Source organism: Salmo salar, chromosome ssa03 (assembly GCF_905237065.1).
Source record: "Salmo salar chromosome ssa03, Ssal_v3.1, whole genome shotgun sequence".
NCBI classification, from domain to species: Eukaryota; Metazoa; Chordata; class Actinopteri; order Salmoniformes; family Salmonidae; genus Salmo; species Salmo salar.
Window position 1 is genome coordinate 62,661,179 of NC_059444.1, and position 12,218 is coordinate 62,673,396.

The 12,218-nt window shown below is 43.2% G+C and overlaps 1 protein-coding gene across 7 annotated transcripts in view; it reads right to left on the reverse strand.

Annotated features, from left to right (window-relative positions):
• Positions 1 to 5,652: 5,652 nt before the first annotated feature.
• The window catches only part of LOC106601114 (axin-1), a 41,920-nt gene continuing 35,354 nt past the window's right edge, over positions 5,653 to 12,218 (reverse strand). For 2 of the 7 annotated variants that reach the window (XM_045715055.1, XM_045715056.1), the window contains exons 6-9: positions 11,619 to 12,172; positions 11,328 to 11,486; positions 10,919 to 11,170; positions 8,923 to 10,488 (exon numbers count right to left, since the gene is read on the reverse strand). In XM_045715055.1, the coding sequence (XP_045571011.1) occupies positions 10,191 to 10,488; positions 10,919 to 11,170; positions 11,328 to 11,486; positions 11,619 to 12,172 (1,263 nt within the window). In that variant the 3' untranslated portion in view covers positions 8,923 to 10,190. Of the gene's footprint in view, positions 8,488 to 8,743; positions 8,894 to 8,920; positions 10,489 to 10,918; positions 11,171 to 11,327; positions 11,487 to 11,618; positions 12,173 to 12,218 lie in introns of those variants that run through there. The other 5 variants (XM_014193046.2, XM_045715059.1, XM_045715057.1 and 2 more) reach the window with 5 other exon arrangements.

The following is a 12,218-nucleotide window of genomic DNA, read 5'->3' on the forward strand; positions in this document are numbered from 1 at the left end:
AAGAATTTCGCGACACTTGCATTAACACCTGCTAACCATGTGTATGTGACAAATAAATTAGATTTGATCTTTGCTTGACATCATGGGAAAATCAAAAGAAATCAGCCAAGACCACAAGTCTGGCTCATCCTTGGGAGCAATTTCCAAACGCCTGAAGGTACCACGTTCATCTGTACAAACAATAGTACGCAAGTATAAACAACATGGGACCACGCAGCCGTCATACCGCTCAGGAAGGAGACGCGTTCTTTCTCCTAGAGATGAACGTACTTTAGTGCGAAAAGTGCAAATCAATCTCAGAACAACAGCAAAGGACATTGTGAAGATGCTGGAGGAAACAGGTAAAAAAGTATCTATATCCACAGTAAAATAAGTCCTATAGAGACATAACCTGAAAGGCCGCTCAGCAAGGAAGAAGCCACTGCTCAAAAACCGCCACAAAAAAAGCCAGACTATGGTTTGCTACTGCACATGGGGACAAAGGTCGTACTCTTTGGAGAAATGTCCTCTGGTCTGATGAAACAAAAATAGGACTGTTTGGCCATAATGACCATCGTTATGTTTGGAGGAAAAAGGGGGAGGCTTGCAAGCCGAAGAACACCATCCCAACCGTGAAGCACGGGGGTGGCAGCATCATGTTGTGGGGGTGCTTTGCTGCAGGAGGGACTAGTGCACTTCACAAAATAGATGGCATCACGAGGAAGGAAAATTATGTGGATATATTGAAGCAACATCTCAAGACATCAGTCAGGAAGTGAAACTTGGTCACAAATGGGTCTTCCAAATGGACATTGACCCCAAGCATACTTTAAAAGTTGTGGCAAAATGGCTTAAGGACAACAAAGTCAAGGTATTGGAGTGGCCATCACAAAGCCCTGACCTCAAACCTATAGAAATTTTGTGGGCAGAACTGAAAAAGGGTGTGCGAGCAACCTGACTCAGTTACACCAGCTCTGTCAGGAGGAATGGGCCAAAATTCACCCAACTTATTGTGGGAAGCTTGTGGAAGCCTACCCGAAATGTTTGACCCAAGTTAAACAATTTAAAGGCAATGCTACCAAATACTAATTGAGTGTATGTAAACTTCTGATCAACTGGGAATGTGATGAAAGACATAAAAGCTGAAATAAATCATTCTCTCTACTATTATTCTGACATTTCACATTCTTAAAATAAAGTGGTGATCCTAACTGACCTAAGACAGGGAATTTTTACTCGGATTAAATGTCAGGAATTGTGAAATACTGAGTTTAAATGTGTTTGGCTAAGGTGTATGTAAACTTCCGACTTCAACTGTATATTATATTTATATATATCTTGGAGCTGTGGCACCCACTAATGAAGGGCTATTTCTTTTGATTTGGTCTGGCTAGTTTTAGGCACTGCTGGAGAACACTCTAATGATCTTACTTTTTCAATTAAGCTGCTTGCTTTTCTAAACGGAGCCCAACATTGTGTTCCAGAATTAATTACAAGTCAATATGAGCTGGGGCCCTGTTGGGTTGAAACAACAGGGGCCTCATGGTACTGCTATTGGATTGGAAAGAAGTGAGCGAGAAGACAATTAACCAACAGTGTGCTAGCAGCATTGTTTTTAACACTTGTCTGGGACTAGGACAAGCCGCAAACTAGGGATTGGAAGACAAAGGAAGATATTTCTGAGCAGTAACAGTAGCTATTGTGCAGATATATACAGAGCTCTTTATATGGAGATTGCTTGATGCATAATCACCCACATGGCAGAGACTTGAAGAGAGTGCCATTGAAGGTTAATGGAGAACGTCCTTCAAATGTACTTATCAGTTTTGATATTAGAAACCTTCTGAGAACACTTGTTTTAAATGTAACGTTGCTTCCGCTTTATACAAAAGTCCAGTATTTCCACAAGCCATCTTATCTTAATAACATTTATTCACATATAAACCATCTTACAAATACTTGAATCTGACTCTTATCACAACATTATCCCTTCGTAATTCTACATCAAAGTGAATCAATCAAGTCTATCATTCATTAAATGTAACCACTCACGTCTGACTTGTGTCTGTATATGCAGCTATTTCTGATGTAGCCAGTAATGGGCCAGGTTAACCTCTAAACGTCGTTGGGGCACAAAGCTAACATATGCAATTGTTTTAAGATGGTCATATCATAGATCATTTAGCTATTTGATTTGGAATTTAGGTATCCCCCAAAAATATATATACTACAGCCCATGCAAATGCATTGAATGACACAATCATAAATGGCAAAAAAGACAGATTTTTTTTCTGTCATAAGGAATAAGGCTTTAAAGTGTCTGTCCTATATCTAGGAGATATAAGAAAGCTCTGGATTTTTTTTCTTCTCACATAATTAACCCAATATGTTAGTGGCACAAATCTACTTCCATTCATTTGTATAGGTTACCTTCGGACTAGTCCTGTGACACTTGTGGGGGTCATAGTTTCTAGGCCGAACCGTGCGGATGCTACAGAAGTTTCCGTGAGAAGACCGATTTTCGGGATGTCTCATGTTCTGACAAATACCGCTGTAGCTCGGCTACCTTCCACCGCAGATGCGGAAGGCAGACACATGCGGAATCAGCGGATTGAGATTCAGCCCATGCAGACTGTTATCCCTAGCTTCATATGACGGATTTTGATGGGGATTTTTTTATTATGTTACTTAGATTGACTCACGGGTGTGTCAATAGACTATTAAGGATTTTTAACTGACAAGAGTGAACTGCAACATCTTCCTTTGTAATTAGACTAGAAATACAAACTTGATTCAAACTCATGAACAAAAAGCAAAGCTGTTCTAATACAATCCACAACAAGAGTCAATCAAGAGTTTGATTCTGATTCTCAAGATTTGATTCTGTAGCAATGTTCTAATTAAATCACCTCAATCTGGAAGCCTGAACCGTTGTTCAGACAACACCCACACTCTCCAAAGTTCACCACCAGAACCATTATCAAAGAATTTGTCTGTAACTGCTGTCATCTCAGCCACGTTTGAGAATCTACCCCTTAGACTAGGAAATGTTTCCCGGAATACTCACTAACCAATCATTGTCGCCCCGATTTAACCTTCACAGAGGGACAAGGCAGGGTTGTGCGCTGTCGCCTATGCTCTTCGCCCTAATTATTGAACCTCTCGCTCAAGCGATCAGATCTCATGCAGCAATACACGGCTATAATACTAAACATACTCTAAATAAGATTTCCCTATACGCAGATGACATTCTCCTCTATGTAACAGAACCCCAAGATAGTATTCCAGCTATTCTGGAGGTGATTAATTTGTTTGGTACCTTCTCGGGATACAGAATAAATTGGAACAAGAGTGAATTAATGCCCATTCGGTTGCAAAACACCTCCTGGCTAGAACATCTTCCAGTTAAGCTATCTTCAGATAAATTTACCTACCTTGGAATTGTAGTTACCAAACAATACTCCTTACTATTTAAAGAGAATTTCCCCTCTCTGATGCAAAAACTTAAGGCAAACATACCATTTTGGAGAACTCTCCCAATTTCTCTGCTCTGAAGAATTAATGCCATTAAAATGGTCTTCCTCCCACAACTGCTCTACCTATACCAGAACATCCCAATATTCATACCTAAATCCTTTCATAAACAACTGGACTCTATTATCAATCCTTTCATCTGGGATTATAAAACACACAGGATAGGTAAAAAACACCTCTGTAAATCCAAGATGGAAGGAGGATTGTCTCTCCCAAACTTTATATTTTACTACTGGGCCGCCAACCTCCGCGCTGTTACGTTTTTGCTGGATGACGCACCTCCGTCATCCAGCTGGCTTAGTATGGAGCGAGAGGAGTGCCACCCCTTCTCTATTGGCGCTGTGATTTTGTCACCTGTCAATCTGGAGATGTCACTTTACCGTAACAATCCTATTATACATAGCACAATCTGAATCTGGAAGCAAATTAAAGTGCACTTTGATCTTAGACCAATATCATTCATGCTTCCTGTTGCCAGGAATCCCTCCTTTGCCCCCTCTAACCTTGATAACACCTTTGAGCAGTGGGGAGAGTTGGGGATACGTACCATAGGGGATTTATATATAGGGGGAACCTTTGCTTCCTTTGAATCGCTGAGGGAAACTTATAATATTCCCAGAAGTAACTTTTTCAGATACCTACAGATTAGAGACTATGTTAGAAAACACCTCCCAACATTTGGGAATGCTAAACCTTCCACGTTTGACGGATGCATAAAAATATGCCCCACCTCAGACAAACTGATATCTCGTATATATGATGCTTTTCAATCTGTTAGCGCTCCCTCTACTGATGCCATTAAGGCAAAATGGGAGGAAGAACTAGGGACTGACATTTCGGTGGCAGACTGGGAAGATAGCTTGGTGTATATCCACACCTGCTCCATTAACTCCAGACATCGTCTCATACAATTCAAGGTATTACACAGATTACACTATTCCAAAACCAAACTGCATAGGATATTTCCTGGTACATCCCCTATGTGTGATAAATGTCAGGCTGAGCAGGGTACACTACTCCACTGCTTTGCCCTATGCTCTAACTTGTATGGGTATTGGTGTGGAATTTTTGGGGTCCTCTCTGAAGTTCTGGAGACTTCAATAGACCCAGACCCACTTCTGATAATCCTGGGAGTGTCCGATTCCCTAAACGGATTAACCAACTCCCAAAAACAACTCATCTCTTACAGTCTCATTTCGGCAAAAAAATTAATCTTGTTGTTTTGGAAAAAGAGGGAAGCGCCCTCTACCAAATTATGGCTCAGCGAATTGGCAAACACTGTACACTTAGAAAAAATTTGATATATTTTGAACAATAAATTATCAACATTTGATCAAATCTGGCAGCCTTTCCTCTCTTACTTGGACCAGGCGGCGCTGTGAATTTGCACTTAACGCACTCTCAATTGTCATACGGTAATCTACCTTTGGGCAGCGTGTGCTGGCCCCGCCACCCGAGCAGTTGGGAGGGGAATAGGGTGGAATAAGGGGGGATAAAGTGGGGTGGCTACATCAACCCTTTTTTTTTTTTTTAATTATTTTTTTAATTTTTCCCCTTTGTCTTTTTTTTTTCTACCTGTCCTTGTTTTGTATGTCTTGTTTTGTAATATTTGTTTTGTGCCCAGAACTCTGGGTCTTTTGGTTAATGTCTGTTCTCTTATGTTTAGATAAGAACTGTAAACTTGTCTTTTATAACTATACACCATTCTTGTGTATGTGTTCAATAAAAATTATTTGAACAAGGAAATGTTTCCCTCACTCCGCTTGACATGGACTGCAATAGGTTACAGTACTAATTTTGGATATTTAGGTGTCATATTCTAGAGCCAATATTCTATAAGAGGTTCCCAGTAGTTAAGCAGTAGAACACTTGAGGTGTAGGTACCTGTACGGGTGAGAACCAGCCCACTTCAAGCAATGCTCACAATGTCAGCGGATCAAGACTGCCATCTTCAGCTGAAGCTGTGCCAGTAAAACACTGCAGATTTTTCATTAAAAAAAATCTACTTTGTGGGTGACACATTAAAGTAAAGTATACTTTAATTGGACATTAAGTATTTCATAAAGTGTTGTTAGTCGATAGTTTAAAAATCAGTAATAAACAATTAAGACATTTTAATGACTACAAGTAATGCAGATGTTCAGGTTTATTACATGTATTTATTGTTCCAAGTACCTTTAAATGATAACCGCACAACTCAGCACAAAGAAAACAGGTCCAGGGTATTGAATATCTCCTAAGTGAATTGCTGGTTGATGACATGTACAATTTTTTACATATTTACATAGAAAAGTTTTATCCAAAGTGAGATGTGACATAGGAAACACTTCAACAGAACATTGTTTGTAAGACGCTAAATAAAAATATAAAGCAAGGCCCTGGTAATACTTGACAATCACATAGCGGATGACATGAGAGGATGGCAATAAAAGGCACTCTGTGATGGTTGTTATGTACATTTCGTTGACCATAAGTGGGGGAAGTTCACTTTGGGGCTTTCACAGTAAGAATCACTGCCTTCCATTGGTAATACATACAGACAGTGAACATCTAATAATCTAATGATAATTATAACAGAGAGCCAAATTCTACATTGTAGTGTGACAGATGATGGCTGAGTACCAATATTGTCAAAGATCATGGAGTAAATACCTCTCAGTATAAAAACATAAAATACGGTTATTCAAATCTTTAAACAGGCGCAATAGAGGGTTGTCCACTACATATGTTAACTTCATACAGATTCTTTAAAAATATCCATCTAAATAAATACAAAAACAGCATCTCAGAAAAGGAGATCATCCTCTTATATGTGGTGTTGATACAGAACAACACTCAGCAATACAGCACTCTGATGAAAAAGGTCCTTACCATCCTAATCACAACGGTTAGCACATTCCACCTTGCACTGACCCCGGCACAACGCCCTAGAACAGGGCTCTCCAACCCTGTTCCTGGACAGCTACCGTCCTGCAGGTTCCCTCCAACCCTCATCTAGTGCAACTGATTGTAGTAATTAGCTGATTGATGAGCTGAATCAGGTTAGTTACAGCTGGGGTTGGAGCGGAAACCTACATGGAGGGTAGCTCTCCAGGAACAGGGTTGGAGCAGAAACGTACATGGAGGGTAGCTCTCCAGGAACAGGGTTGGAGCGGAAACCTACATGGAAGGTAGCTCTCCAGGGACAGGGTCGGAGAGCCCTGCCCTTGAACATTGTACAAGAGAATTTCACTTCAACACAGGGATTTGGAGAATAATCAAACAGTACCCATGTGAATGAGGGTAAATAAAGACAAGAAAAGGGGATGACAAACATATGAACTTCTACTGTTCTCTTTGGTGTATTGTGACCTATCAAAAAAGTAGATCATTTCATACTAAAGTTATTTCTAGAGAGAATTTCTGCCAGGCACCAAATGTAGCTCTATAGCGCTATGAAAGGCTACAAGTCATTATTCAGCTGTATTTGTGATATATTAACTAGGTAAACATATACTATGTCCTTTCATTGTCCAGAGTGAAACCATGGGGTCAGGAGCCTTTCTGAATGCATGTGAACACACATTAGATGATCAACGCTCTATTGAACGCGGTAGTTAATTTGTGACAAACTTCCGCACACAGACCCTTTCTCTACACAGACACCCGTGTATGAACCTTCTGGAGACTTCTACTATGGACTCTGGTCTTAAATGCCTACAAAAGCTCTAGACTGTAAAGAGAATCTGGATCTGAACTGTCAGTAGCATGTACACAACTGGTTGTGATTATCTCTGATCAAAGATGCTATTTTCTGCGCTGATCTGCTACAATTAAGAATTGTAGCAATTAACTGTAGCAAAATCTAAAAGTTACCGAGCATAGCGGGGATCAATTTAAGTTGGCAGATGTCTGCAGGTATGGGTATAATAATGTATTTAATGTGCATACACACGTACACTATGGGGAAAGTTTAGAGACCTCAGAGTACAGTACATTGTACACAGATCGAGCTACTGCTGGGGAGTCCCTTCCTAATTGAAAAACATAAAACATGAAGGCAGAATCAGTTAAGGGCAACCTCAAGAAGGCATTCCTTTTTCATTTTGCTCCATTGACACTAATGCATAATACAATGATAAGTGCAGCATGACAACTCAATGCCACTTACCTTTAGAGGACTGGCAAGGTTGAGTGTTCCTGTAAAAAGCACTTGGTAGAACATGGGGCTGTATAATAGTTCCTACAACACTTGAAAAACAGCCCTGTCAAAACACTTGGATCTCGTCGAATTGGAACAGCGCCACTGCTTTAATAGGATTAAAACAACCGCTTTTTCAAATATTTAAATAGATAATATAAAACTTTATCGTTATGTTTTAAAACAGACAATCTGTACACATCTGGTACCAACACATAAAAATGACACGCTTGGTTACATTAGAAAGGATACCTTCTGATACGTCATATCAAAAATAATATGCTGCTTTAGTAAGCAGATTCATAGCATTTTTCTTCTAGTCAAATTGTACAATGCTACATTACATTACACTCAGAAAGACACTGAAGGGGAAAATGTCTGCTTTTTTAGTCCAATGCTCTCCTACTCTGTCTGCACAATGCAGTGGCACTGAGCAGATATGAAAGCCTTGGAGTCATGAGTGTCTCCCACATTGACCACTATGCACTCTTCTCATTTTCTCCTCCTCTCATCCATTCCCTCCTGTAGCGACTTACTCAGTACCTTTTCTCCACTGCCAATCCTCCCTCTAATCAAACACTTTCTCTCCGTCTCTCTCAAGTGAACAGCTCATCCATCGATAGCTCCGTCGCAGGCCGACTTTGTGAACATCTCCTTCCTCTCCACCTCCATGTCAATCAATCTTTTCCACTTTCCCAATGATCTTCTCCTCAAAGATGGGCAGGATGGCATCATCTTCGCGTACCTCTTCGAACACCACCCCAAAGTCATTGCTTACCTTCTTGAAGAAATACCTAGAGTCGGTTGGATAGAGAACAGTTGGTTGTTAGTTCAAGTGCATTGAAAAAGCTTTATTTATTATGCACCAAATTTACATAAGACGAAAAATTGACTTTGGAATGTGGTTCATCATTTTCCACATTACCATAAACACAACAAAAATGTGATATCAATTTCAAGGACTTCAGAGTTTAATAGGCTAAACTGTTACATAACATCGTCCTGTAAATCTAGTTTCCTGTGCCTCACCAGGTAGAGTAGTGACCTCACCTGTAGCTTCCTTTCTTAGTCAGCAGCTCTTTGAACTGGCCCAGCATGACCATGCGACCTTTGACCGACGTCCTGTACGGGATGGGCTCCCCACAGAAGTAGTAGGCCACCGTAATGTTCTCACACGCGGGCTTCTTCGTCACTTTATGTCTGCAAACAAACAAGCAAGAGGTTCATTAAATGTGTCAAGTCAAGGCTTCCTTTCATCTTTCGAATGAGATGTTTCAAAGACCTCAGCAGAAGAGTGGTGGGGGGGGGGGTATATCGAGGTATAATTTCCTCTCAGTCAGAATCTGATGTAAGAAAACAAGATTTCAAGTCACTCATACTCCCTCTTTACAACTTATTCATGTTTTGGCTGTGACCGCCACCAGAGTTGCAATGCAGACTGATTATGCTTCACCACCTAAACAACCAGGGGGCCGGGGACCCCTAGTGGGGCCCTTAGTTTGATTTCCAGAGGTCTGCCAAAAAGGAGAACCAATAAATGCAAAATATGTTTGACAAACAAATTCAAAGAATCCGTTTCATGATTTGAATACTTTATGATCCACAATGTGTGACTTTACAGCATTGATTTCCTCTAAAATGCTATCAAACTGAGCACTCCTGGTACAGGTAATATTGCCCTAAGGACCTTGTCCGGGGAAAGTATTCATTTATCAAATCAGAGTTCTTGGAGGTAATGTTGTTCCAGCAAGGAAATGCTCAGAGTTTAAATGGGACTGTGATGAAGACATGTTATGCCCAAATGCTACCAGCAGGGAGCAGGCTACTACAGTAAGAAGTGTTCCAACTGCATGCCCCCGGGCCTGTTGTTGGGTTTGATGGTGTGGGGTGAGGTGGTGGAGGCCCAGTGATAGGGTGAGGTGGTGGAGGCCCAGGGGCTATGCCAGGATAGCCAGGCTTTCATCTGCTCCTTACTGCAGCTATCCTGTCCCCCTACATCACTAAACTGTCCATCGGAGGAAGAAGCCACGGGACATCAAACAGAGTGCAGCTTCACACAGAGAACCATCAAAGCTCTGCGTTCTCGCCCCACGCAGCTTACAGTACACCTCTCCCTAGCTGCTGCCTCCTGCTACCTCCCTCCCTGTCCCATCTTCCCCATCTCTCTCCACTTAATATCATTCTAATCCCTCTCATCCCCTCTGCTTACCAGTGTGAAGCTAGAGGTATGACCATTCTCACTGCCATCCACCGTCTTAGCCCTGACCCTGCAGCTATGGATTACTGTCTGACTAAGAAATGGCTGAAGAGGTGAGACTGATTATTCTAATCCCCACCCATACATAAGCAAATAATCAGATCAAATATGAATTTATAATTGACAAAAAACTAAACTACACACAGATGTTATTGTACAGGAAACTACAACTAGATTATGGGGATACAAGTATTAATGCCAGTAATCAAACATATATGCCTCAATTAATGTCTATGGAGTCTAGTCATACAGACAGGCCTCTGTTTGGCTGTGCAGATACAGAGTAGTCAGGTCTGGATGCTGCTGGTGAAAGACATGGGAGGAGGTGGTGAGGTGGGGTGCTGCTGTGATCAATGGGATGGGGGTTTGGGTGCTGCTGTGACCAATGGGGTGGGTGTTAAGGGCTACTGGGGTAAACCAGACTGGACGTACTCGGACTCTGAGCTCCGTGTCAGAGACGGCAGGCACCACGCTGAGCGGTGGGAACAGGGCGGGCCTGGCGGCAGCGCGCCCCCGCTGGATCACTTCCATCACATACCTGAAGGACCCAACAACCCTGGGAGTTAGACACGGACCAGCCACAGGGCCACACCAACCAGGATAAACACACCAGTGATCATGCACAGATGTGCAATGACAATTTAAAACAAGGTTGGTCAGTGCATCATGCTACTCAAAAGGGGGTTTGATCAATGAGAAAAGTGAAGAAGAAAAAAAGTGACAAATATTTAATTCTTTAGAAGTCTGAGACCCTGTCATGCTTCAGCTCACCCCAACATTTGCTGTTTCAGCACAAACATTACTTTTCGATAACAACGTTACTATTTTTTCCTGTATTACCAAAAGGATGAGTTTGGTGATTCAGTCACATGGCTGCCACAATCACGACAAGGGATGGCTAGACATGACATGAAGAACCAGGCTGTGACAGAGACCTCCCCCTTCCTCCCCAGGTAACGCCGACTCACCTCTGTTTGGTCTGTAAGGTCCCCGTCTTCTTCTTCTCCTCCTCCAGTCTCCTCCTAGCCTCCTCCAGCTGGGTGAGGGGGTTGGGGGCCGGGTTGGGGGGCATGGTGGGGTCCTGGATGAAGGGGTGTGAGGGCTGCACACTGTTCCGCAGCTGGGCGCTGACCCAAGGATGCACTGCCCCGGGACGCTCCACAGAGCTGGGCCGCGACACCTCGTGGCTCGACGGGGTCTTCTTGGACCCTGTGGTGCTCCTGGGAGACATCCTTGTCATTGTTTGACCCAAATATACACATACCACCACAATACAGATCAGAGTTAATTCAATTGAGTGGCATCTCTGTGGTTGTACGTTACCGATTCCCTACGTGGGAAAGACAGCTAGCGGTCACCCATAAAGCTGGAACTCACCCGTAGGGGCTCTTCTTGTTGCGGACCGCCTCTCCCTCCATCATCCACTGGAGGATCTTCTGGTTCCTCTCCACGTCCTCTGGAGGCACGGGCACCTCAAAGGTCCGCACCTCCTCAGCCTTCTTAAACGGCCGCTTCGATAGCGTGCTACCTTTGCTACTATGGAAATTGTATGATAAAAGGACAACAACGTTAACGGCAAGTGTTAAAAAAAATAAAAAAACGGAGACATGGAAGAACTAAAAACATAATTCAAAGAGACATGAAGAGGCTGTGTGTTTCTGTGCGTACCTGTAGCCCATAGGATCCATCGGGCTGGGGCCCGTGCCGTCAGCATAGTTGCGAGACTTGGACCCATAGTTGTGCTGCTCCGTCCCCCAGTGGAAGTTACCATTGACCCTCATGGCTGCGTCAGCCTCCACCTGCTCTTTGGGCTTCCCTCCGGCCGGGTGGTGGATGTGGTGCACGTGTTTGTGGTGGTATTGGTGGCTGGCAGCCTCCCCTTTGGGCCCCAGCCGAGCTGGGTGTTTGCCCGGGCCTGTGGGCGGTGGCATCCCAGGTCCGGGCACCTTGCCACCAGGGAAGCCGTCGGGTGAGCGGGACTTGGGAGAGTGGCGGCCGGTGCCCGGGGACTGGCAGCCGGGGGTCTTCATGACTCGCAGGACGTGGTCGTCCAGGATGCTCTCGGGGTTCTCCTCGTGGGCGTCAGGATGCAGTGCCAGGCCGTTGTAGCCCATGTCAGAGTAGCGGGGGTTGTTGTAGTGCTGTGGGTGGGCACCAGGGGGCAGTCTGTGACTGGAGAACGAGGTGGATGTGGAGATGTCTGCATCCTCACCCTCTTCCTCCTTCCAGAAAGAAAAATAAATGCTAATTAAATATACTGAAAATGGT